At 45.8% G+C, this 27,796-nt stretch overlaps 1 protein-coding gene across 1 annotated transcript in view; it reads left to right on the top strand.

Annotated features, from left to right (window-relative positions):
* The window catches only part of HIPK2 (homeodomain interacting protein kinase 2), a 127,887-nt gene extending 100,388 nt beyond the window's left edge, over positions 1-27,499 (top strand). The window contains exons 7-15 of the mRNA XM_053942704.1: positions 522-684; positions 3,245-3,464; positions 4,972-5,093; positions 9,405-9,547; positions 9,903-10,079; positions 12,611-12,892; positions 22,670-22,917; positions 23,912-24,072; positions 25,845-27,499. Of these exons, the coding sequence (XP_053798679.1) occupies positions 522-684; positions 3,245-3,464; positions 4,972-5,093; positions 9,405-9,547; positions 9,903-10,079; positions 12,611-12,892; positions 22,670-22,917; positions 23,912-24,072; positions 25,845-26,312 (1,984 nt within the window). The 3' untranslated portion in view covers positions 26,313-27,499. The remainder of the gene's footprint in view (positions 1-521; positions 685-3,244; positions 3,465-4,971; positions 5,094-9,404; positions 9,548-9,902; positions 10,080-12,610; positions 12,893-22,669; positions 22,918-23,911; positions 24,073-25,844) is intronic.
* The last annotated feature ends 297 nt before the right edge of the window (positions 27,500-27,796 follow it).

Consider the following 27,796-nt stretch of genomic DNA (forward strand, 5'->3'; position numbering starts at 1 on the left):
TTAAAAGGAACAAGGATGATTTTTTTAGGGGGTCTCAGTGATCAAGAACAGTAAAATTCTTCCTTGCAAAAGACATGTAAAACTATTTGTGCTTACACTGAGGCAAAAAGCATGACTTTTCTTTTCCTCTCAGGCTCCATCATCACAAAAAAAACAGTATCTTTCTTTCTTGCTCTCAGTCTCTTTCAGTCTTTTAATATAGCCACTTTGTATTTCTTGCCCTGTCCCCTAAAGAGCAACCAATTTGCTTGCTTTTGTGACTTGTATTGCAGTGCAGAGACCCGTGGGAGCACCCAGGAGTCCCAGGGCAGCTGCTCTCAGCTTGGCCTTCTTCAGTACAGAGTTAATCTGATTCTCATCAGTTAAAAGAGACCTGCATAAAATAGCAAAGAGCTTTAAGAGCCTAGAAAGTGCTAAGCCTGCCATGGAGACCTATTGCAGGGCCACTGTGATGAACTGTTAGCTGTGTGAGTCGCTTGGTTGATTTTCTCTGCCTTCCTTGCCCCTCTTTCCCTGCGCAGTGTCAAGTCCTGCTTCCAGAACATGGAGATTTGCAAGCGGCGGGTGAATATGTACGACACGGTGAACCAGAGCAAGACACCATTCATCACCCACGTAGCCCCAAGTACATCGACCAACCTGACCATGACTTTTAACAACCAGCTCAACACAGTCCACAACCAGGTGAGGGCATCGATCACAAGCAGCCAGTGCTTGAAACATTTATGTCAGGAGGGCCTAGAAGATGAAAAGCAAAGTAGCATTCCCATTTAACATGCCTGCCAAGAGACGGTGCCTTTTTACTCTCCTTCCTCTGCTCTTCTCCTCATTCTCTTTTCTTCAGGCAAGCAGTAATCTTGTGACATTTTGTGTGACGGTGAAATGTTGCACTCGTTGTTTATGTTGTTGTTGGGGTGATAAATCCTGCTTACTTGGGAGGTTGCTATGGGAAAAAGCTCATTAGTCCCTTAATGCAGCAAGCAGTACTTCACTCCCTGGGTCAGGCAGAAGTATTTGTGATCTTACAGCTCTTCTTCAAATTGGTGTTGAAGTAAAATGAATTTAAACCCTGTGTAACAGACACAGCACTGTAACTGATCAACGGGAAAGAAGAGTGTAGCAATAATATTTATTCTTATCTCTCATTGCTTTTACTCCAGGGGCCACAGTTGATGTGGGCACCATGTGCATGTGCTCCCACTGTGAACACATTGCACTCCAGTTTGGTGGGCTCTGGCTTTATAATCATGCTTTGTATTAGTTTTACTTGCCCCAGTGTTGGGGGGTGCTGCGTTAACAAATTTTATGTGACTAACAGGCTAAGTTGTTTGCTGTGGTACTGTATTACAGCAGTGAAAGGAAACTCCCCAGGGAGAGCACTCTAGGAGACTGAAGCTCAAGAAATAGCTGGTGCTTTGTAACCTTTTGGGAACAGGCTGCTCATGATTCACTCTAGAGATTGCAGGTGGCATTGCAGAAATGTTGTTTGGAAAGCAAGGGAGCTAAAGGAGTCTGTGCAGATGTGCAAGATGCTCCTGTGTCAGTGAGGAAACCAGACTTCTTGACTCAGGTCTTGATACATGTGATCACAGAAGGTCTTTTGAAACAATTCAGGCAGGCACAGACAGAGATAGGTCATGACTTGGTGTGAGAGGGTATTAGTTACAAACACCAGTTCCCTTTCTAGGCTGCTTCTGAGATGCTGACTAAAGAAATGCGTGCTACATGCTCCCCTAGGTCCCAGCTGCAGGGCAGAGACACTGTTTGTACCACAGTTACTTGTAGGAAAGGCAGACTTGCTTTCATTTCCTCGCTTTTCACTTGACATTAAGTTCAGCTGTTAGTTGGGGAGATCCATGGTCATTTCTGAATTCTCATAAGGGGTGTGTGTTCTGAGCAGAACCGGTATGCCCAGTGTTCCTAGAAGAATTGGCAGAAATATTTCCAGGAAGGGTGTTTTAATTTGAACAAGCTCTAAGCCTTTCACAATTATCTTCAACATACCACTTGTCTTGGCTTTCTTTTGTTTCCTGTCTCTGCAAAATATCTGGGGATTGCCTCCTTCCAGTTATGGCTTCTGAGATTACGAGCATGGGGGCTGCTGTGGTTGCTCCTCAGAGTGTTGCACAGGAGAGCAGATGGCACTTCACAGCCCCTGCACTGAGAGGGGATCAGGAGAAGGAAGAAATATTTTGTTGTCACATCCTTCATGGCTGTGGCTGTGGCAGTGCAGTGTAGGTCCAGTGGCAACCGGGGCAGTGCAAAATGCTTGGTCTGCTCTCTCCTGATCAAAGCCTCCTCCTGGGTTCGTACATTCACCATGAGAAAGTGTTGTCTGACCAGTCTCCAGCAGTGTTGCTGGCATGTTTGGACAGAGGCGAAGGATGGGCTCTGGTCTGGTAGTGTCTGGCTCCCTAACATGCATGCTAAGAACATATATTTGGAGCACTGGCAGAGCTGTTTAGTTGCTTGCAACAGTTAGACTTAGTCCAAATTTTAAAAAAGAAAAAAAGTCTTCAGATTTCTAGATTTTTGCAGAACTCTCGGCTGATTTTTTTTTTTTTTGGCTTTGAAACATCCCCTACTGGAGTTCCTGCTCTAAGAGATTTTAAAGACAATTTAAGTGAAGTTTGGACTTTGCAAGTATTAGCATTACCTCCCGTTATGCCTTCTGATTCCTTCTAATTTCAAACATAATTCAAGGGGCATGTGCCATCTTAGATACAAGGTATCTAAGAGGAAAGGCCAGGGTGGATTTTCCTTCTCAGGATGAGAATTCACAGGGCATGGAGGTGCTGAGTCTATTTTACCTAAGAAAAGTGAGCAGCTTCTAGAGCTACATACATGATGAGTGAACAATGTGATTTGTGGATAGCAACACTTTCTGAGCCCATCTTCATCATTCTGCAAATCAGAGCCAGTTGGGTGAGAAATGGGGCTGCAGTCCTGCTGCAGGGAATGTGCTGTGTCTCTGAGCAGTACAAGCAGTGCTGTGTGGCCGGGGGTCCCATGGCATGGCACGGCCATGGCACACTCAGGCAGATTGTGATCCTTCCCCCCAGCACTGCCCTTGTCTCTTTACTCCTCAGTGTCCTGTTCTACCCCTTGTTTGCAGTTTTGTCTTGGTTTTTATTTTATCTTACACTATTTTACTTTATTATTTTTTGGATTTTGCTTCTTCAGCGTACCCATCTCCCTCATTTTTTTGTTTGTTTTTTTGTTTTAATTCCCGTCATTCCTTTAGACCACCAACCTGGCTCCCACCTCCTCCAGTGCCACTATTTCCTTAGCCAACCCCGAGGTCTCCATACTAAATTACCAATCTGCACTCTACCAGCCCTCAGCGGCGTCCATGGCTGCGGTGGCCCAGCGGAGCATGCCCCTGCAGACAGGAACAGCGCAGATCTGTGCCCGGCCAGACCCCTTACAGCAAGCCCTCATTGTCTGCCCACCAGGCTTCCAAGGTAAGTGACAGCCTCACCAGGTCTTGGCCTGCTGCTTTGTCCAGCTCTTGTTGGAAATGAGTTCCATCAGTGCAGGTCATGTGGCAGAAAAAAGGGCTGGCCTAGTAAATCAGAGCAGCGAGGTTGTTGCAGATGGAAGTGTTTGCCTTGGCAGAGGATCTTGTGGGCACCTCTAAGATCCTGAGCTGGAGGCAGCTGATACTGAGAAGGGGCTGGGGGAGAATATGTGGTACTTGTCATTCTTTGCCCTGAACAAAGTTTAAGGCTCTTCTACCATACTTTGGTAAACTTGAAAGCTTTCCCACATGATACCAATAAATGAGTACATATGTATGTAATGGGTCATAGTGTCACTTCTCAGTGACTCGATTGCTAAAAGGGGAACCCGGGAGGGTAATGCAGCAGGGAGCATGGTGCTGGTGGATATGAGGGTTCTTCCCCATAACAGATGCCATGACAATTTATGAGGATAATTCCCTCAGCTCCACCCTGCTGCAAACAGCTCTGCCTGTGTATACTAGTCGTAGGAACTATTGTCAGACAACTTGGGAGATGCTCAATGTTAACCACTTGTCCTTCTGTTAACTTTACATGCTGTAGCAATTCGGGAAAACTTGCCAAGTGTCTGTAGGAAGTGGTCTAAATAGACCTCAGTTCAGCTGGTACAACTTCTGCTCTTCATTTCTACAAGCCTGTCTGTGCATTAGTCTCCAGGCACTTGTTAAATGTTCTGCAAGATTATCAAAGCCCTTTTGAGCTAGAGAAGTTTAGCTAGACCTCTTCAGCATAGTTAAAATGCATCTCAAGGGTTTGACTTCAGAAGTGGAGTATGTAAGCGACCATCCTCAGCTTGCTGCTTTGAGAAGGCTCCAAAGTAGAGGAGGCAGCCCAGGCTGTGCCATGCACTGAGGTGCTGGAGAGGGAAGCTTCCCCCGGCTCAGTTAGGCTAATGTGGGGCTCAGCCAGCAGTGATTGAAGTTTGGAGTGTGCTAGGGCCTTTCAAATATGAGTCCCAAGAAACTGTGCTAGAGAAAATCATCTGTCCCCTTCAAGGCTGAGGGAGTATGGTGTTCTGGATTCCCATCCCACTTTGGTGTAAAGAGATCATTCTCATATAGCAATGGGTTTTGGCCGATAAAGACCATTTCTTGTTGTTAAACCAGAGAATATGGGGAAGAGAAGCCATTCACTCCCCTCTTTTCTGCCTGTGCACATTGTAATATTGCAATATTTCCCATGTGCTTGAGGTACCCTAAAATACAAACTCAGATAATCCCTTAGTGCCTTTGGCAATGTCTTTTCTGCACCCTTATACACTTATCGTGTTTGTGAACATTTGATGGACATCTTTGGGCCAGGGTAGCACAGGTGGCACTCTGACAGAGGGACTGAACATTGCAATTTAAGTGGGCATCAGCGAGTGTCTTTAGGCTCCTCTGAGAGCCAGCCCCTGTTCCTGGCAATGCTGCTGGTGGCTTATGCTGTACCTTCTGTGCTGGTGGAACAGGGTTGCAAGCCTCCCCTTCGAAGCACGCTGGGTACTCGGTTCGGATGGAGAATGCCGTTCCCATTGTCACTCAGGCTCCTGGGGCCCAGCCTCTTCAGATCCAGCCAGGACTCCTCGCACAGGTAAGGAATTCTAAAGGCACCAAGCTCAGCAGGTGTTTACTGTGTTGTTTAGCTCTTGGAGTCTGATGAGAGAAGCTTTCTCTGAGGGCCTTCTGTGGTGCAGTTTGGAGACTTGGGCAACTGTATATGAGTCTGCAGCTTTCTCTGAAATGTCAAAATCTCCCCCAGCTCATTGTTCAGCTCAAAGACTATGTCAGAGTTGCAAAAGCCACTGGAAAAACCCTTTTTCTTTCTGCTTTTCTACTGAAATCTGTGGGAAAGCCTCAGGGAAAGCAGTGTCAGGCCTCTGCTGAGAAGGAACCTATAATAACCTCCTGCATCCTTCTGAACTCGAAATCTTGGGGGTAGTTTACAGCCAGGAATTGCACTGATGAATTGCATGCTGCTGATAAATACCTTTCATGCTTTAAGCTTTCACTGTTCTGTTTTATGAGGACCTCTGCTCGTGAGGTATGAGAGAGATGTAGGAGGCAGAGGCAAGGACCCCACACTCAAGGAGCTCTCCTTGTCAGCAGTTCTTATTGGCACAATTGTCTGAAATGTTCTCATAGGAAAAGCATGGTTCCTCTTAAAAAAAAAAAAGCCAAACAGGAATGGGTATTACTGATTACATGCACATCCTCGAGGGGTACCCCAGCTCCTCAAACCAGAGGAGCAGTTCATTCCTCCTTGCGCAGGCTTCAGTGAATCTACCTCAGCTGTTTTTGAGCTGGCACCATGGTACCTCTGCTGATACCACAGAGGGGAAAAAAAAAAAAAAAAAAACTAAAATAACCACCTAGTATACTTAAAACTAAGTTATGCAAGCTGGAAAAGATGACCAGCTAGTTACAAAGGCAAGTCTCTGTCTCAGGCTTGTTTGATCTGCCATGCCAGCACTTTCATATGCAGTCAGGAACCAGCAGACTTCAGGGTTTACACCTGTGTGTTGCACTGCTGGGGTAAGACTGTTGGTGCTCTTGCCTTCCTTTGCCACCTGCCAGTCACACTTATCTGGTGAAGACACATCAAAATGCAACTTGCAGTCTGTGTGATTTCCATCAGCTAGGATGCCCTGCCCCTTCCCAATAGAAGAGCCTTTGTCAGAGAGCTGTCTGAAGCATCAAACCGATCTCTGCTGCAGCCTGCTGTAACAACTGACATGGGCCACCTCCCTTATTTGGTGGGAAATAAGAGCCTAAGAGGCAGGGAAACAAAAGCTATGGCAAAGCAAGGAGCAGTCTGTGCGGGCTCAGTGGCTAGCACCTCTTGTTTGTGCAAGAAGTCAGCCAAGACAGCGAGTGAAGGAGGTCACTTTACATGCTAGCTTTGCATGCCCCCACCATTCTGCCAGGCCTCCTGTGGCGTGCTGTCCTTTGGGGCTTGAAGGAGTGAGGGCTGGATCTGAAACATCTCAAAGACAGAAGGATCCTGAAAGATCTCAGTACCTCCTCCTCCTTTCTTCTCATGGTGGCCTGTTGGGCTCTATGCAAGTGAGGAATGTTTGGTAGTAAAGCTTCTCCTGAGCACAGGTTACCAATTTCAGCGCTGCCCTGCCACATGAACACCTGTTTCATGGGCATCCCCTTTCATACTTCCTACTGACATTTCATTCACAGTCCTTCCAAAGGGGGAATTCAGGCTGTTTCTGAGAAACACTCCTCACTTGCACAGATTTTTAATTTTTGATGTAATAAAAGAGAGGAGATATGCCTGTTGCTGTGCCTATTCGTCTCGCGCAATGAGAAATGCGAGCTGTCTCTGATGGCAGGGCGCTCTGATTGATGCCGGTGGCATCTGGTGTCCGTGGGCCTTGCTTGGTTCGGGCTGAGCAGCTGGTCTGATAAACAAATCTGTACCCAATTCCAGTTTCCTGAATGGAAAAACACAGCTTCTTTGTGATGCATTGTAGTCACATCTGATCTCGGCGTCTGCGTGTCTCTCTCCCAGCAGAGAGCTGCTCCTCTCATGCACAGCTGCTTATCTAATGCTCTTCAGCCTGGGCCGTGTGACTGCTGCAACTGTGAGAGGGATTGGCCCCAGCAGAGAGTGCAGCCCTCCAGAGCCCACTTCTGTCTGTCCCCTGCTTTATTTGTCCCACTGATGAGGCATGATGCTGCTCCTTGTGCTCCCAGAACTGTGTAGCGCTGTCAGGCTTTCTCCCCTGCCCAGCACACAGTGCAGGTTTCTGTGTTTGCACTCCTCAGGACGCCTGTGGCTGGTAAAGCCTTACTGCATCCCAGTGCAGCTGGCATCCAGTTCTCCCTGTGCATTTTGTACCAGACCAGCTGTCCCAGATGAGGGACAGAGGGATCCAGGGCAGGAGGCACTGACAGAGCTTGAGCATCATGTCTGGCAGCTGTGTGTCTGCAGCCTGTGCCATGGAGTTAGGCAGTGCAAGGCAGAGCAAGGAATCTGCAAGATGCAGGGTCACTGGCTAAAGTAACTTGTTTGTAACTTCTCTGGGTCTCTTTTCATCCTCTCAAGCAAGTGTGGTCCACTTATTGTATGCACAGAGACCAGTGATAGGAGACTGATCCTGTCTTTACTCACAGCTCACTGCAGCTTCAGATCTCAAAAGAGGCAAAGCTGCACAGTTTTCCAGCAGGCTTCCATGGCGTGACCCAGAACTGTCCCCTGCCCTTGAATAACACCCTGGATTCTTGATTTTCTCTCCTTTTAACTCTTTCCCAACAACACTTCTTACAGACGTCCTGCCACTAGCTTTCAAAATGTTACTCCATTAGTTGTTCCTGCTCTATATCCGGAGTATGAGCATGGTCACTCCAGGGGACCCACCAGCTCCTGAGGACAAGGGCCAGAGCATTGCTTCACTACCCCACCAAAATTTCATAGTAATGCACTGACTGGGAACGCACTGCAGTTGCCAGGACAAGCCTTCTGTGTGTAAGCACAGCACACAGTGCTGGTGGATCAGCCTAGACAAGTCTTATCTGCAGATTAAATGATTCAGTGGTCCTTACCTAATAAGTGAGGAATTTGTGCCTAGGCCCTGACACTGCATCTAAATTTATGCACTGCAGTCAGACAAGGAGCTTAGATTTGTTCCATTCCATTCCTGAAAAGGGAGGAAGCAGTTTTGTCTGCAAGTAAATCCAGGTAGTCCCTTGGGATTGACTTCAACAGTAGTTCAGTCTCCTCTTTTAAAGCAAAGCTGAGGTAAAAAAAAGAAAAGAGAATAATAAGAATGCTTTTTTCCTCCCTGATCTTTTTGTGCCTTTGCCTCATCCTTTTACCTGCTCCAAGCATCACCAGTCCATGGTTGTGGCTCCTTAGATGAAGGGCTCTCAGGAGCCTTGTGACTCTCCATCCTTTGCAGATGTTGCTGAGAGGCCTCACTATAGCAGCCTTTTCATGTAACTCAGCAACACAAAAAGTTACAAGATGATCAAACTTAGGAGTAGAATTGGGAAAAAATGTTTTTTTGCAGGGTGGATTGTTTTGAGGTTTGTGTACTGGGGGATAGGAAGGAATCATGGGGACAGTTAACATGATCCTTGTGAGGGTGGGGAAGGGGATAAATGCATGCCTGGAAGAAGCCTCCTCTCAAATTTGGCTTCCTTAGAGCAGTGAGATAACACAACACAGGTCCAGTACAGTAGTGCAGGTTGGGACTAAGGTGGGCTGTAGCTGGTACCCCTGAGTTCCTCAGCCCAGCAGCAAAAAGGTGCCAGAGCCACATTCGGGCAGCACATAGTTTCCCAAGTGCAAAAATCAAACATCTGACTTGCGTGGAGTCACTGGAGCAGGACAACCTGAGTCATGCCTGTGGCAGCACAGCTGGAGGGGTGATTGCATAGCAGAATGATGGCTCAACTCAAAGGGCAGAGATTTTCTGCCCTCTAAGAGAGGGAAAAAAGTTGAAGAACACATGGAAAGGACAGGTATGCAATGTGTAGCTGTGCATTACTTGAGAAAGTAAGCTGGCTGTAGAAAGGGGAAATTAACAATGGAGCCATAGTGCCCAGCTGATCTGGAGAGTCAAAATTAGAACGTGCTAAAAAATTTGGTGTTCAGGTTGAAATGCCAACAAGTTTTCATCCCTTCCATTCCCTGTTTAACCTAAAACACAGCTGCTGCTTTGAATGGCAAGGATTTTTTTCACCCCCTGCTTTGCATTCTCTATATTTATAACTATTCCTGCTTATACTGTGGTTTCCTAACAGTGTTTGTCTTCTGTGACTGAAAGGTGATAAGAGCTGTGTAGTGTGACCATGATCACTATTAGGGCCCCCAGCTGAGCATGGACCATTGCTCGTGTTCAGTGCTCAATGCCTTTTGCTAAAGAATTGCTTTCCCTCTGTCTGACAGCAAGCATGGCCCAGTGGCACTCAGCAGATCCTGCTCCCTCCTGCCTGGCAGCAGCTGACGGGGGTGGCCACCCACACTTCTGTCCAGCACGCGACCGTCATCCCGGAGTCCATGGCAGGAACCCAACCGCTGGCAGACTGGAGGTAAACTAGGGGTGCTTGGAGGTGCCCTGAAGTACCCACAGCTGCTGGAGGAGGCATGAGGGCTGGGCTCCTGCAAGGCTACAGGGCTGAGGGAAGAAGGGCGGCAGCTGTGACCTCACTGTCTGACAGCTGTGGGAGACTTCTCTGCTCGCTGCCCTTAGAGTGGAATGCTGTGCCCACACCACTCCTTCAGCCTGTTCCCTGGGGAAAACGCTCGGTCCTGGGAAGGCTGGGAACGCAACAGGCCCTGGAGGAGAGGGCACCTCGGTGGAGGGTGGTGGGAGGCTGTGTGGAGGAGCCTGCTGAGCAGCCGCCAGTTGCATTCTCAACGTGTGCCTGTGTCTCCGCTGTGCAGGAACACGCATGCCCACGGCAGCCACTACAACCCCATCATGCAGCAGCCCACGCTGCTGGCCAGCCACGTGGCCCTGCCTGCCGCCCAGCCCGTCAACGTGGGCGTTGCTCATGTCATGCGCCAGCCACCTGCCACTGCGTCCACCAGGAAGAGCAAGCAGCACCAGTCAGCTCCACGGTGAGTGCCAGGGCTCCCAGCCCGGCTGCTTCCAACTGCTGCCCTGCCACACCACTGTGCTGGCAAGAGAGGTGCTCATTGACTTCTGTGGGGTAAAGCAGGTTTTGTTCCACAGCCCGTGAGGGATTAGATCACACATTCTGTGATGGGGCTCTTCACTGCCTCACCTCTTCGGTGCCCAGGAGGTAGTCAGAGGTGTTTTATACCCAGCGAGCATCATTTTGTGTGGGAGTTAGTGGCTGGAGAAGATGCAAAATGGGAAGCTCAGGCCCTGTTCATACGGCTTGTTACACTGCTGCAATTACCTGGAGCCTTGTAGTCACAATGATTTAAAAACATAACCGTATTCTCAGATCAGTGTGGCGCAGTACCCAGTTGCCACACCTTTTCTTCCCATATCCTCTGGAAGAAGCACTCCTGAGGTGCAGCATCTGCATCTTGAAGGGGGCTGCATCTTCAGGAGTGTGTGCCTGATGTGTGCTCAAAAGATCTGCCCTTTCTAAAGCAGTGGGGTGATGACAGTCTTCTGAGCTTTATTGCCACAGGGAGTGGAGGACTGGTGGCGTTAGGCCACCTGAGCTCTCTCGCTCCTAACATAGGTCGTTAGCCCCTGTCTTCAACAGTCCACACCAGCAACAGATACCCATTATTATACCCTGGCCTTATTATAATTATGGCAGCATAAAACAGGGAACATTTTATAAGGATATCTCATACAGAGCAGTCCTTAGCATCTGTCATCTCTCAGTAGGACCATTTGGCTCTGGAAGGAGGAGTCTGGGGTTTCTTGCACGGCTCAGATGGTAGGATGGTTGCAGTGCCTGTCACAGCACTGTAATCCTGTTTTGAGAACAAGGCTGTTCGAGGTGTATGTGCAGCTGCTCTGGAGTAGGTCCTCTGGACTGTGCAACTAGCATACTTCTTCTTTAAAAGAAAAAACACAAAACAGTGCAGGGGAGAGAACCAAAATAGGTGACCACTTGTGCAGTGGCAAAATCTTGAGCTTGTGGTTTTCCTGGGTGACTGGACTGGTGCCAGAGTGGCTCTGAGTTCACAACCAGTTCAACTCAAGTTAAGAGGCCACTATTTAAATCCTTCCCATTTATCTGCTCTCTAATGTTGGATTTACTTTGGGTGGGCTCCAGCTGTCTTAGTCTATTCATGACATAGAGAGGCAGCTCTGTCCCCAGCTAGCCAGCAAAAGAGAGAGTCTGTTGCAGCCAGCGTGCCTGTGCAGGACCTCCCCTCTCCTGTCACTTTAAGGTGGGGTGGCTGTGTCCAGGAGGAATGGGGCACTCTCAGAGCAAAGGGTTTCTACAGCTTCATTGACTGTGACTCTTTTTGTGCCAAATGAGGAACCCTGCTCCTTTGGAGAGGAGGGTACTCCACTCTGCTCATTGGTATTCAAAAAGCACTTTGAATGCTATGGTGCAGCCATTTGTTATGCAAAAGAGCCTATGTAAGTTGGTGTAGTGTGATATACTGCCAGGGTGACTTCCTTTTGATGGATGCCACCTATTCCTTTTGTTAGCTTTCAGCCAGGCTGAGCATGCAGCCCAGTCCCCGCAGGAGAACAAAACCAGAACTTTGGGGTTTTCTTCCTTTTTGAATCTCCAGATGTTCTGCAATAGCAAAAAAGAAACACGACCAAGAAAGGAAGTGTGGGAAATGAGTGAAATGGGATTTAGTCAGTGTGCTTTGGTAAATAATCCCATCTGTAGACCCATGCTGCACTGTTTGGCTGATAGTTTTGTGTTTGGATCCCTGAACCAAGTGGCACTTGTCTGACTGGTCAGGCAGGGAAGCTGAAGTAGGAAGACTGGGAATGATTCTCTACTGTGTAATAAATATATTGTTTATTTCTTTCTGATTTATATATGTTGTATGCTGCTTCACACAGCAATGAAACTGAGTATATGTCCTCCCATCTGTCTGCTCTCATCCATGGGACACCACTGTCCTAGAGGATTAAGTATTGAGCAAAAAATGTTAATTGAAAAAGATTCTTAAACAGCAATTCATTTCTGTTTAAAAAAAGCAGTTTTCCTGATAAGTCATTGTGGTTTTCCACAACAAATTCTAATTTTACCTCTAATTTTTTCTGGCCGAAAAGTATCTGGTCATGATGCATCCATGCAGGATGCAGGAGGAAGGGATTATTATTTGGGTGGTTCTTCCTCCTGTGTCAGCCATGCTGTGCCTGCCTTTGTTCTGTATGTCTGGGCTTTCTGGCTGGCCTTTACCCTCACAGTGCAAACTCCTGCAAGGCAGCAGTTCTCATCTGGAAATTCCCAGGGAAAACAAATTTGAATTTTTTATTAAAAGAAACTACTTTTCAGTCAATTATATGAATAAGTCATGCAAGGCACTGTCTTCTTTGAAGAAGTGACTGTGCCAATTTTGCTGTTTTCCTAGGCTCCATAAATCAGTGCTACTGAATCAGAGGCCAGGACTCACAAACCACGGCAATGGGCGACTTAAGCATGCGGAGTTTTAACCAACAAATAACTAACACTTCTCCCCATTTCCAGCAATGCATCCACCTATGAAGTTTCATCCTCCCAGTCCATCAGCTCGCCCCAGCGGTCAAAACGAGTGAAGGAGAACACCCCTCCCCGCTGTGCCATGGTGCACAACAGCCCTGCCTGTAGCACCTCGGTTACGTGTGGCTGGGGCGACGTGGGCAGCAGCAGCACGCGGGAGCGGCAGCGGCAGACCATCGTCATCCCCGACACCCCCAGCCCCGCCGTCAGCGTCATCACCATCAGCAGCGACACGGACGAAGAGGAAGAGCAGAAGCATGCACCCACCAGGTGAGCAGTAGTTCTCTGCTCTTCTCTGCGTCCAGGAGAAGGAGAGAGGGGCACAGAAGTCCTGGAGTTGCTATAGGGTTCCAGGAGCTACATTTGCATCTCATCAGCCTGGTTGTCTTTGATTTGTGAGGAAAATTGCTAGCTGAGGACTCTACAGATTCAGGTGGTGCTCCTTTCTGTGCTGTGCATCTGCTGTGTTACCGTGGAGAAGTGCAGTAGTCTCTCCATAGTCTCTCATCTGTAAGAGGAAATACCAGTTTTCTCTATCTCCTTTTTGTGGAAAGAAAACTTTAGATAGCCTGTGGTGATAAGCCTCTGTAAGTTAGACACCTGTTGAAAACAAAGACCAAAAGGCTTGGAAAGAAGGGACCTTAAATTTGCCTTTTCTCTTTGTAAGTGATCCAGGCATCTCTAAAGAGCATTAAATGACATCTTCCATATGTTTCTTCCATATTTTCTTTAAAAAGCTCTCAAAAACAGTGGTTCTGTCATAAATACTCAATAATGATAAATATATTACAAGAGAGTTGCTCAATCTTGATTGTGTTGCCAAAATATCCTTGAACTATCGTAAAAGTGGCAGAAACTGCTTTCTGTCTGACTCTGCAGAGAGGCATAGATGAGGCTAGAAAGTGGTAGCTGAGTTTGGTCTTCAGAGAATTAACTCATCCAAGTGAACAGCATGGCCCAGGACTGCTGCCATTGCTGATACATCCCTTGTGGATCAGAAAGGACTTAATTTTCTAGGGCTGTCCTTTCAGCACCTTTCATCACATGCAAGTGCTCTAGGTTTCCCATCTGATGCCAGTCACAAGACATTGCTCTGCTTTATAAGATGTAGAGAAATAGCTTTGCAAACAGATGAATAATTATACCATCTCTATATTGGTAACTGAGATAGGAAACTTTTAACCTTATCCTTCCAGTATTTTCAAGAGAGGATTATTTTTTTACTTCTTTAGAACACACTCCATGGCAGATTTTCCTTTAATCATCAGAGGTACCGCTCTGTATCTCTGCATCTTTGCAGTGTGGTGATAAGTGAAGCCTGCAAATGTGCACAGAACAGATGCAACACATTTGGCCTCCAGGAGCTAAAAATCTGTAAAGAAAAGCCATATGATTCAGGCATCCAGGCTGGAATTTCAACATGCTTCACAACGGCCACCACTGCTTCCCATTCCTCTATCTGTGCTAGTGAACACCATTGGACAGCAAGGACTCAGTGCCTCTCAAAGTCAGCCTTGCCGTGTGGTTCACAGGACAGTGTAACATATTTCACTTAAAAAAAAAATAAATAAAATTGCTACAACATTCCTTGCTTAGATGGGGGAAGAAAGCATGTTTCCAGATAGAGTTGCATGAAGACCAGTGTGAAAGTCAGGGGGACTATAAATAAGGAGCCCCTACTTCCAGGGCTCTTCTGGAAAAGGAAGGGCAAGACGAAAGAGATGCTGACAAGTCAAGGGTCATGGGAGCTCTTTTAAAGCATGTTTACTCATAGTACTGATTCCAGGCTTTGGGACATTATGTGCAAATCCTTAAACTTACCATCTGCGTGTCATTCTTGGGTCCAGAGAGGGGTGAAGGAAAGAGCTGGGATACTGCAGCCACTTCAGCCAATGGTTGTCTCCTCTGCTTCAACTTTTCTGCTGCTTGACTAGATTCTTTATTCAGCACCTCTCCAGAAATACAGACAGAACAAAGTTCAGGAACATGTCTGGAAATTGAGTTGGGAATCTGAGGTATTAAAAGATTTGGGTCTGCTGAAGGGCTTGGAAAGTTGTCCTGGGAGCCAGACATACATAAACAAACTGGCTTTGATATGACTAAAGCATATTCCGGACACGTTCCTGCCTGGGATCAGATCCCTGGCTACTTTTTGTATCCATATGGCATATCTATAGAGTACCAGGGTGCCAGCATTCCACAAAGGCCAGAGCTTAAGAGCTAGATTTAATTTCTGAGCCACGTAAAGACATTTTGCATGGACATGAGTGAGTTAAATTGCCTGTGCAGATGTAACCAGAGCAAATGGAGAATCAGAGGTAGAGACACAGGTGGAAAACAGCATGGCCAGAATAAGTATTTTTTGTTTAAGTCTTGAGGAGAGCAAAATCAATTTGCTCAGTACCTTTTTACATGGATAGATGTAAGACCAGGTTCTCAGCTGGAGTGAGAGTGTAGCTTCCACTCAAGGAAGCTGTATCAGCATTTAATGCCAATGAACTTTGTCTCTGCTGAAGTTGAAGTCTTTCTCATTTAAAGTTTGTCTCATTCAGGAAAATGCCTCTAAGTTTCCTTACTTGCCTATTTTCTGGCTCCAAGAAAAATGGGAGTGACAGTGAAGCATGTGGTTAATGTAATCAGGGCCCAAAGGTTCAGGATCTGAGTAGAAAATGAAACCATGCAAAGAATGCATTGTCTGGCTTATATATGCAAATATTACCATATTGGGTAATAGCTGTGGAGTGGGGGTGAAAATTTCAACAAATCACTTGAAACGTGCTATTTTTCCCATCCTAGAACCATTAGCTTTTTCTAGGTTAGAATATAGAAATCAAATGGCGTTTGACAGATCAAAGGTAATCGTCTGATCACATCTTATCATAGCAGCGGTAACTTTGCATTACTTTTGCTGTCTTTGAATCAGCTTCTGAATTTGCTATAGCACCTTCTTCTTTTACTTCTTACAGGACTAGAAATTGCCCTATGAGACTAAAAATGTTTATTTCATTGATTCCTCAGTGAAGAGAGATTGGTTGTGAGAAGTAGTAGATCCTTTGACAATGTAAGAGTTAGTCAGTCTCAGTCTAAGAAATACTGGTAATGTTGCTAAAATATGATACTGCTGATGCAGTAAAGGAGCCCTACAGCTTGGATTTACGCAGAGAGAAAAGCCTTTCTGTAATACTAGTGCAGCAGAGAGAGCTTTTCTCATACAGGGAATGTACAGTTTTTATTGGTGAAAGAAAAATCTGAAAAATTGTGATGCAAGTAGGATTTTCCTTTTCCTACTGAAGGGTAGGAAGTGTTACGGGTTTATGAAATACCAGCTGATCAGGAAGGCATGACAGCACATTTTTCATTTTGCACTGTTGGTGAGTGTTGCTTGCTGTAAACTTTATAAAATTGATAGTCATCTCAAAATGTTTGGCTCCTGTTGGGTAGAGGTGCTGGGGAGGTGGTGTGAGATGAGCTCTGAAGGACCTGCTTGGTGGAGCCTTGTCAAAGGGGGCCATCTACTGGGCCCCAGCCCCGTGCCTAAGGCACAGTCACGGAGGAGGAACCTCAGCTACAGTTCAGCAGAGCCCAGCCTCAGAGAGATGGCCAGAGATTTTCAGGGGGGAAATGCCTGATTAGAAAAGTAATTTCATCAAAAATAAGGTGTTTTTGCTGACTACAATGAGTTTTTTTCCTAGTAATACCCTCAACACAGTGAAATCAGGAAGAACTTCAAAAAGTGCCAGGGATTTAACTAATTAAGTAGAAGACTTCTCATTTCTGGTTTAATGCAGAGTTGTGTTCCTTCAAAATGTAAGCAAATAATAGGAAAATTAAATTGAAATGGTCAAAATAAAAAGGGAACATTTTCACCAAATGGAACTGCTTTTACCTGGTTTCTGCTGCTCACAAGTTTTGCATGTGATATTTTGTCCTATAGAACAGTAGGGGAATAATGGCTTATAAAGAGCATTACAAGAACAGGAAACAGTTTTGTTACCCTGTTCGTTTAATGAGCTTGTACACTCTCAGCTCAGAATACTTTACAGAGAGATTTCATAGGGCAAAGAGACTTTCAGTGCTGTGCTGCAAGATAATAACTCCAACTGTTATTTTCTTCTGGATGGAAGATATTAGGTCTAACCATTACTTGTAAAGCACTGTGAAGAGAGTGAGACAGAAAGTAGATTGATTTTTATTTTTAAAAATTTACTCCTTTTTAGTTTCTCTACTTGCTCTTGCAAGAAAGTGTAGTGGACAGGGCAGCTGGCTGATAGTGCAAGTGCAGTCACAGTGGTCAGAGCACACACTCAGCAAGTAGTATGTAGTAGAGGTTAACTGCTCCCCAGCATGCAGCTTCACCTGCTGCACTGGTTTAAATGTAAATCCTCCCTTGATTAAATATTTCTGAAGCTTAGAAGTGGAGAGAAAGCAAGAGCTGGGACATGAGAGGCACAAAGGCACCTTGGAACTGTGGCAGGGAGGGAGAGCACATAAGGTGTGCTTCATCCCTGGGAAAGGATGCACTGAGCTGCGCTGGTGGCCAGTGAGGGATATTTTTGCATCCATGCATTGCAGAGCACAGCAGGAGGAAGGGTTGGAAAGAAGGGGAGTGGACGTGGCTGTTGTGACATGCCCAGATGACCTCTCCTCCAAGCAATGAGTGCAGTGGCCAAGGAAAACATGACTCTCCTTGAAACAATACAATTATGGCCTTCAGCTGGATGGTTTTGGGGATGCTTCCAAAGAGGCAGGAGAGCGCCTCAGTTCCCCACTGCCTGTGCCGGTGTCATAGGTAACATCTCTCCAGCTTGGTTTTCCATGGGATCCTGACAGTAATCACTGTATTTCTGGACAAGGCACACTGACTGCTGCTGTTGTGTTGGCATACTGAGGAACTGCCTCATTGACCATCTTCACTAGCACAAAATCCTTGCGGGCTTGTGGGGTTTTCCCTTCCCTCTTAAGATGGGAAGCTCTGTGTTGTGGTTTCTGTGTCAGTCTCATCTCTGTAACAGAGCGCAAGCAAGTTTTTATTCACCTTGTTCATGTTGTAGTGCAGTGGTGGTGGAGCCCACTTCAGAAGACTTACACACACAAATTGCTGGCAGACACAAACCAGGTGTTTTTGTCAACTTGCTGATGTGCATGTGTGAGGGGCAAAGCACCATTTGTAATTCTCTTTTGACATCTAGCCTATTGTGGCTGTGTTCTGCTGTGCATAATAATGCACTGACTCTGCATAGCAATACACTGACTAACCACAGTCATTTGGTTAAAAGATGGCTGCCTTCCATCTCCAGAAGACACTGACATGCAGCTAATACTTAAAATTACAGAAATAGACAGTAGCTCTGTCAGCAGACCTTCAGCAGCAGGACCTTTACAACCTGCTCAGCAATTCAGTTTATATGACTTAAATAGCAATGACACATGGTGTATAGCCTAATAAAAGGGCCTCAGTGTAGTACTTGATAAATATTTCTTACCATCACAAATTCACAAAGAAGGTGAGAGCAGATTAACAGGTCAGGATGGAGGTTGAGCTGAAGAGAGGGGGCATGTTCCCAACACTGAGCTATGCATGGCATAAGATTTCAACATGAGGAGACTGATTGCAGTTGTGGTGTGAGTTTTTGTTGGCTGACTCCATGCTTTCCCAGAATAGGTGGATTATTCTGAAGCAGCAAACTAAAAGGGTTGCATGTTATTAAGTTTTCAGAGACCTAGAACAGAGTTTTTGTAATGTGAGGTAAAGCTAACATGCCCTGGTGTATATGCACACCAGTTCAAAGGTAAAGTTGTGCTATGGCTGCCTTCATCCCCAAATGCTGGTGACCTTGAGAGCTAAAAGACTCTTGCTACAGTGTCAGCAGCATTGAAAGGTTTGTAGCTCTTGGAGTGAACCACGCACTGAAGAATTGCTTCCACTAGACACCATTTGGTTTTTCTATGATTCTGCTGTAACTCAAGGTATTCAGGGAATAAAATATCCTGTTCCTGCAATGCTGCCAAATACCAAGCTTTTGGGCTGGGCCTTCAGCTAGTAAAAGCTCAATTTACATTGTTACAGCAGTTGTCTCTGTCCTTGTCTTTGGTTATTGAGGTGGATTCAGCATTAACACCTAGTTCGGCATCTTCCTTTCCTTAATTTCCACTCACTTCTTGTTCTCAACATCTGTCTTCAGCACCTTTCCATTAACAGTATCTCAGATGACCACCTTAGTTTCTCGCAGGGTGCCTGTGCACAGACTGTCTTCCTCCCCTTTCCTCTATCAGGCTTCTCCTTGCTGGAGCGAATAGGGACCCACATCCATCTCTGCTGGGCACTCACAAGGGTGGTATATGTTAGAGAGCCTTCTCCAAGACCTGCTTCTACTTAAAAGGCATGGCTGTGCTCTGTGTCTGCACATTGGACAGACATGAGCTGTTTTGGGTCCAAATTTGAGGATAAGCTCTTCAGGACCAGGTGGGAATAGGATACTATTACAAACTAATAATAAAAGTACAAAGCAATGCTTGTTTTATCTGCTGTTCCAAAAGGGGAGACACAAACCCTGGCAGTAAGGGTTAAAAGGCCTACCTGGCTCAGTGCTTTTCATTCTATGTGGATGGATTCGCTGCCACTTCACCAGTCTTCTCCCCTCCCTCCTCTGGAGAATTAAAAAACACCTCCCCACATAATGCAGGCAGGCACACGAGCTGCCCAGGACCACAGACCAACTCCCCAAACTACTAAATCATGTTTGCTGCCATTTCTGTGCATGCAGGAGGGAAAGCAATTACCAGGCTTGGAGAGTGCTTAATAGGAAGGGGGCAAGACTTTTAATAGTATTTTTCTGTGTAAGCACAAACATCCCCAAAAGCTGTGGCTGAGTTATAGGAATACAGTAAGCTTGCTGAGTAGGCAAGTGCTGTGTCAACAGGTAAAAGCTCTCAGTCCTGATAGTTTGTGAGCAGGGAAGGCAATCCATCAGCCTGGGCCTCACACAGATAACTCCTGGGTTACTGCAACATGGGAAGAGCAGCAGAGAGGGACCTGGAAGGGAGAAAGCTGCTGGCTACCAAGAAGACTTTGAGTAGAGGGAATGCTAACTGCTGGGCTGAATTTTCAAAAGCCTCCATTTTGGATTAAAATGTATCTTTAAGCCTGTGAATCAACCGATTTTCAGCATGAGTTGGGCCTTTGATGTTTTTGAAATTCCCACCCTTAATCTCTGGGGCAGGCTCTGGTACAGCAGGTGCTGAGCTCTGGGCATGTGTGATTAGTCCAGACTGAGGACTTCTCTGCTGGCTCTAACATTCACCACAGTTGTTACCTTTCCTAGAGACAGAAATCCAGCTGCTTTCAGTGGGATTCCTTGTATTCTTGAAATGATGCAGCCTGCTGAATCGAGAGGCTGATCATTTGGACCCTAATCCTGCAAATATTTACCCATGGGCTTTAGCTCTGTTACAGGAATAGTCCAGTTGACTTTGGGAAATGACACATATTAGCAGTGCTGAGCACTTGCATAAGGCCTGGAAGGACCATAGCTCCTTTTCAGATTCTCATCCATGAAATGAGATAATACTCTGATATGGTCCCTTTCTCTGGAAAGGTTTGGGTTTGGGGTCACTTACTTAATCAAACAGTAATACTTGATTTTTTTTTTTATTGTAACCAAGGAGCTTTAACACTTTGAAGGAGAAAACTTCCCATAGTCCCTGCTTTGACAAGCCCTCAATCAAACTGGTGAAAACTATGCCCATACTAAAACAATAAATAGCACAGATTACACAGAAAATTACCCTTCCAGTTCTACAGCTCAACCTTCTTATGCCAATTGTCAGCTGAGAGCAAGTATTTCCAGTTCAGCAGCTCAGCCACTTAGACCAGGAAGGGACTGTAAAAGAACAGTTAGACCTTACCAGTTGTCAGAAAACTCTTTAGTGACTTGATTTTTCTTTATAAAATGTAATAACTGTCAGAGATAAAGAATATATCTCTCTTCCCAACTGGCAGCCAAGGGTAGCTGCAAAGGGCAAGCAGCATGGACACTCATAAATGTGTGATTACAGGCCTTTCTACTGATGGAGAGAGGAATATTGATGCAATATTAGTCATTTTTATTGGCTTCATATTCTTCTTTCATAGCAGCATATCCAAACTTCTACATCCTTCTTCACACACAGTCATTGTCCATCTAAGATGCACTGCTGCTCTTTCCATTTCTAATGCAGCGCTCTCCAGCTCCTTGTGAAAAGCCAGAATATGAGGGTTTGCTGTTGTACATTATCCTTGTCAATCCATCCCTGCCCCTGGAAGGATTTCTTTCCAACTTCTGTGCAATAGCTCCCTCTCCTTCTCTATTGTCTGCCCTGTTTCAAGTTACAATCTTTTAAGGTGGCAGGGGCCTCTCAAAATGTGTTTTTCACTGTGAGTAGAACAACGTGGTCTTTCGTCCTCCTCGGGGCAGACCAGGACCGGGTGATGATAGCCCAGGGAACATCTGTGTGATGGGAACTTGTTTGTGAATGCAGCAACCCAAGGTGTTCTTTAAAGGGAAAAGAAAATAGATTTTCAAACTTGAGTCTTGGGATACGGGTGGTGAGTTGCAGGTTGTGAATGCTGACAGAGAGACTTTGGGATGGGCAAGTTGAAGGGACCCCACCAGTGCTCCTTTAGGACTGTGAAAAATAAAAAAGGCAAAAAATGTCCTTGGAAGGAAACTGTTCTCAGTGTCTGTTCCACCTTCCTTTGGACAAGAAGTGATGCTGAGACCAGGGAACAAACAGCTCCATCACAGACTGGATTCATCACCTGTTCCCTGGACTGGACTAGCCAGACTGAGAAAATGGAGAGGACACTCCTTGGGAAAGAGATCTCTCTCTGTTTAAAGTGCACACTCATGAAGTTAAGATTCCTTTTTTTCCATGGCATTTCTGTTCCTGTTGGGGCTGTTTCCACCATTAAGCCTAATTACTTAGCTTTTTATGTGCTATCCATTTCTTTTCATCATTTTAAAAACTTCAGTTGCCATAACAACATAATGCAATCAGTGAAACATAACAGCTATTTTCTGTAGTCAAGGTCTGTGCACTGTCAAGGATGTGAGCCATTTAAGCAAATCTTCACCATCCCCCTTCCTCCCTCCTCTTTCTCACTCTCTCTTTTTCTCCCTAAACAAGCTCATAACAGGAAGGAGAAACCATGAAGAATAATTAGACACAATAGCCTGAGCAAATCCCAATCGCACTCATGCAGTCTAGTCTAATGAACTTCCAGCACTGATCTTGGAAGTGTTGATGTGCCTTTTTAATCACTTTTTTGATGTCATAGATAGATTAGTTGCAGCAGGACCTTGATAATCTACACTAGAATCAGGAGACCCAGAGCCTGTTCAGAGAAAGGGAAGAAAATGAAAAGCATTGCATACTTTGTTCATTTCTTTCTCATTTGTTCTTCATTTTCAAATGCTTATTGAGAATGTATGTCCATTGTACCATCTTAGTAAATAGAATGGTGTGTGTTTTGTAGATTCATGGAATTTAAGCATGAAAAGTCATAGCATCTATTATTAAATCATTGCTGAAAGGCTGGGAGAAACCACCACGTTTTTGTGTGGGTGGTGAGACTTGCAACAAAGCATAGTATAACTGCTGGGCTTCTATTGCACACATACATAAAAAGCAGTCTGAAAATAAATCTGGCAGTCTGGTTCAGTGCTATTCTAAGCAGTGTGGATATAAGATCTATCCACAATGTCTTACTCACTCCTTGACCTCCATGAAGGCTTTCCTGGAATAGTAACGAGGGAGTTTTGAAGCCCGGGATTTGGCTTAAGCAGCCTGTTGTAGATGTCTATGTGGCAAGTACATTTCTCTCTCTCTCAGGATTTTTTATTGAGGTGCACAGAGAGAAATGTACTTGCCACAGCAGCCTCTCTCCTGCAGAGGACTGAAGGCTGTGCTTTGTCCTTATGGAGCTCTTCTGCCATGGGCAGAGCCTTCTAATGGTGTCGAGTCGATCATTGGCCGTTCACTCTTTCCACTTGTCTGCTTGTGTTGCAGCACCTTGTCCAAGCAAAGGAAGAATGTCATCAGCTGTGTCACCGTGCATGACTCCCCCTACTCTGATTCCTCCAGCAACAACAGCCCTTACGCCGTGCAACATCGCACAGGGCAGAATAATGGGAACAGCTACGACACCAAAGGGGTTCCAGAGACTCACTGCAGTGGGAACCCCCGAACAATCATCGTGCCACCACTGAAAACCCAGGCCAGTGAGGTGTTGGTAGAGTGCGATAGCCTGGCACCAGGTAAATTGCACCTCTTCCGTCAAGAAAATTAGTAAGAAATAAATGATTTATCTTGGAAGAATCTCATTGTTCAGTTTCATTTTGTTTGGTTGGTTGGTTTGTTTTCCAATGAAACTGTGCTCCTGTACTTCTCTCAAGTGACACATCTGTTCTTGGTAGCCATATTGCATTATTTATGTGCCCTGGTTCACTCAGGAATCGTGGGTCAAGTGTCAGTCCCAGTTAGTTCTATACAAACCCAAGAACAGAATGCAGCCTTTAGCTCAACACTTGACATGAAAGGCACCCAAATGCAAGTGTGAACCTTTGCTGCCTTGCCTTTCCATAGACTTTCATTAAAACGGGTAAGAGATTGAAAACATGTGAATTTTCATCCAAACTTGCTGATGTTCCTGGGAAGAACATTTCCCAGGATCTTCACTGTGGACTGATGAGGCTTGATCATCCAGAGCCTCTGCAATGCTAGATAGTGTGATGTCTTGAAAAGAGCTTTATGGTGGAAGTCTGAAGCTGTTGGCTTTGAGCTACTTGGCAGTCCTTGCTGTGGATGCTGGTGAACAGAAAGGCTCAGAGTGAGGTCCCCACCAGCTCGTTCTCCCTCCCTTCCCACCCATCTGATGTTAGGCAAGCCAGGGCTTTTTTAAGCTGTGCACACCATACTTTCCTTCCTCTCCTTGGGTTTTGTATCTGTGTTGTACAGTACTGCTGGCAGAACATTGTCTCATGGTTCTGAAGGATCTATAAAGCCTGCTCCAGACCTGATTTGGGTCCAGTTAATGAGGTCTGTTTGTCTGCCTTTAGGATAACAGGCCTGTCGTGTATATCAAGCCCTACTGAGGAATTCTGTTAATTGAGAGAAACAGTTTTCTTAACCTGCTTCTGTTGTATGTCTCTTCCCAAAAGCCACTCTGGAGGAGACTCGGTGAGGAAAAGGTAGGGTGAGTAATTAAACAATGTCATGTAAGCTACAAATGTGTTTCCTTTCCTGGCACAGTCACCACCAGTCACCACTCATCCTCCTACAAGTCCAAGTCCTCCAGCACCGTGACCTCCACCAGCGGTCACTCTTCAGGGAGCTCGTCTGGAGCCGTTGCCTATAGGCAGCAGCGACCAGGAGCACATTTCCAGCAGCAGCAGCCTCTAAATCTAAGTCAGGTAAGTCAACCAAGACTAATTTTGGTGGTGCATCATCCAGCTATTACCTACCACTCCTCCATCATGGGCTGTCCTCTTCCAGTCTAGTGACAGTTGGACCCCATGTTGAGTTTGATCAACTTGTTAATACTTGACTGCAGACCTTGATCTTCCAGCTCAGGCAGCAGAGGTAGTGCCGATCACACCCCTGAGTGGGCTGGGGGTACTCTTCCTCTGTGTATTAGGCCTGATGGCCTAATAGTGTGAGTGGGAATAATGTGAGGGGAAATGCAGTGGCTCAGCCACAAAAGAGTGGAGCAGGAACATGTAGGAAGGACTGAATTCTCCTTAGCTGTAAGTAACCATGGGGAGAATATCTTCCAAGTAAAGAGAGCAAATAAGCCTGGCTGTGGGACTGGAAGAGAAGTCCCCATCAGGTGGGTCAAGGCAAACCAGAGCCTCTATATATATAGGTGACCTCATGTAATGAGTTTGATCCATCCTGTGATAAAGCTGGGCTTAGATCTGGACAAATCCCATTTCTTGGCAGCATGCAGTTCTTGAGACGTTTCCCAGTCTGTGATCAGAACTCCCAGGGAGCTTCCCAGGAGCTGCAGGAAATAATGCCCTTTTCACATCCTGCACCTGGGGCCTCTCTCTTTCCTGAGGTGAGTTGAGAAGAGTAGGGAAGTTACAGCTCAGTTACCAGTGTTTCAAGAGGAGAAAGTCTGGAGAGTTCAGAGGACAGTGCTGGGTATGCATCCAGAGCTGGATATGAGCAGAACTGTTTTTTAAAAAGAAAAATAACTTGATGGAGAAGAATGTCTGTTCTCCTTCAATATGTAGAAGAAACTTAAAAATGTGAACAATTTTTAAATAAAAGTGTGTGAAAATGGAGGAAGTGGGCAAGATGCTCTTTGCAAGAGTTGGGGAGGACTATGGCTACTGTATTTCCACAGTAACAGCACAGAGAGTGCTTACAAAAAAGATGAAAAGGTTTGGAAGAATAGAAGGAAATAGCATGGAGCATTTTCCTTCTTGTCTTCTAATTCCTGCTTTATTGGTAATTTAATACTCTGACTACAAATGACTGGGAAAACTCCCTACATTTTTATGCAATGCAAGAAAACAACTTAAAAAAATCCCTGGAAAAAAAAAGTACATTGGTCCCTTCCCACTGCTAGAAGTTTCCTGTACTCAAGTAATTTTAGCTGAGGACAATAAGGGCACTAGGCACCTGCAGGATCTAATCAAGCTGAGAGTTTTCTCTTTAAAAAATAACGAGGTTATTTTTACTAACCAAGGAAATCATTAATTGCAAATACCGAAACTGAACAAAAATTAATTGCCTGTTCCAGGCATAGTTAGGCAATCTTATTCCCCTGAACTATCTGCAGACCACAATTTGTCATCAGAGAGTTCACCAACAAAAAAACACTTGTTGCCTGAGCAACTGGACTTGAGGAAGATGTTCTTAGGAGCTGGGTGTCCAAGGTTGTGTCTTTTGGTAGTTGTGGCAGCAGGTTGCAGCTCAAGCTGGGAGACTTGCTTACCTTCTGGGGGTCAGTTTGGTCAATGTATGAAACTACAGGGTTTTCCTGTGCTTGTGAGGGACCCACTGCTGTCATTCATTTCCCAAGGGAAGACTGGTGATGCTGAGGGTGTCAGGAATATCTCAGGAGACTTTTTTGAGGTTGTCCTGGTATAGCAGGGAGGCTCCCAGACACTGCTAAGGAGGTAAAGAGCCATCTCTTGTCTTGTAACTGCCTATCACTGTTGCTGTCTTTATCCAGGGCCAGCAGCACATCTCGACTGACCGCACAGGGAGTCACCGGAGGCAGCAAGCCTACATCACTCCAACGATAGCTCAGGCCCCGTACTCCTTCCCGCACAATAGCCCCAGCCACGGTACGGTTCATCCCCACCTGGCCGCGGCTGCCGCTGCTCACCTGCCCACCCAGCCCCACCTGTACACATACACCGCCCCCGCCGCCCTGGGCTCCACGGGCACCGTCGCGCACCTGGTGGCCTCGCAAGGCTCCGCCCGGCACGCGGTGCAGCACACCACCTACCCCGCCAGCATCGTCCACCAGGTTCCCGTCAGCATGGGCCCACGCGTCCTACCCTCGCCCACCATCCACCCAAGTCAGTACCAGGCTCAGTTTGCCCATCAGACCTATATCAGTGCTTCTCCAGCCTCCACAGTCTACACTGGATACCCACTGAGCCCCACCAAGGTCAACCAGTACCCTTACATCTAAACACTGGAATAAAGAGCAAGAGACGCACCCAGCCCGGGGGGAGTGAGGCAGCCGCTTTTGTATTGAAGAACATGAGAAACTAACAATGCAATGGGAGGCTCGTGTGAAACTTGAATGAAGGGGACTTTAGGAAGAAAAGAAAAAGAGGAAAGAAGGGGGAAAACCAATTCTACAGTTTTTATTTAAAAAAAAAAAAAAATAAAATGGAAAAAAAGAACAGAAAAAAAAATAAACCACAAAAAAAACCAACCATTCTGCACCAAACTAGAGAGAAAGAGAGAAGGAGAAGGACCCTCCAGCGGGTCCTGTCTTTTGAAGAACTTCACCAACAGACTTTTAAAGGTTATTTTCATCCAATAGTGAGCTACATTTAGAAATTTGTTGTCCAGAACACCTAAAATGAAATCCATTAGGTTTTTAATCCTGTAGGTATATGGATTAGGGATTTATCCAGCATTTCAAAGGGTTTATAGAGTAGCTTTTGTATCCCAGAGTATACATAGGTTTGGGGGGATTTTTAATGGAAAAAGAAAGTGGGTAAGGGACGCTGGGGGTGGAGGACAAAACGTTGTCCCAGTGCTCTAAATTTGGGCCTAACAATGCTACACTTAAACACACCTGGGCAAAACAGGCCATGCAGCACTGGTTGAGAGCAGAAGCAATGGGGGTGTTTCTCCCTCTTCTTGAACTCACTGGATAAATCCCTGAGAAATGGTATTCCTAAACAAGATCTCTAATAATGGATGTTGGATTTCAGTTGCATTTTTTTTTAGGTTTGTTTTGTTTTGTTTTTTTTGGAAGTGTTCCTTTTCAATCCCTAGCCATTTTAGTATAGGAGGAGACATTTTAGCTGCCCCAACTCCCTGCCCCCAGCCCCGGTAGAATGTAGCACTATACAGGTCATACCCCTTTTTACTCTTTTGTGTTGAACTTCAACGATACCAATAGACTATTCCTCAATGTGATTGCACAAAGAAAAGTGATATAACATAGGCATGTAACAATGTGATTGTCCAGGTATGTGTGTGTGTGTGTGAGTGCAGATGCTGCCTTCTCTCTGTGATGTGTTCCTCGGCACAGCCATTACAACTGTCACAGTCTTAGTTTTACATCATTCCCTCGTAGTGCCTTACCAAACTACAGACGCGGTTTAAGGGTTTACTTCCACTGGTACTCCTAGAAACTGACTGAGGCTAGTTGGAATTTACTCTCAGCTCTTTTTCTTTCTTTTTCTTCTTTTTTTTTTTTTTTTTTGGGGTGGGTGGCGGGCGGGGGTTGTTACTGCCGATTTTCTCCTGCTGGTGTTGTTGGGTTTTTTCCCCACATCATCAGTCGTAGCTCACTTGGCGAGATGTTGGGGTGGCTTGTTGGGGTCAGAAGTGTGTATAACTGGGTGTTTTGTCAAGCACTGGATGGGCTGGAAGCAACCAGGTCGGTTGTGAGAACCCAGAGGGTCTGGGGACTCATTTGTGGACTGGTCTGTT

Source organism: Vidua chalybeata, chromosome 5 (genome assembly GCF_026979565.1).
Source record: "Vidua chalybeata isolate OUT-0048 chromosome 5, bVidCha1 merged haplotype, whole genome shotgun sequence".
Lineage (NCBI taxonomy): Eukaryota > Metazoa > Chordata > Aves > Passeriformes > Viduidae > Vidua > Vidua chalybeata.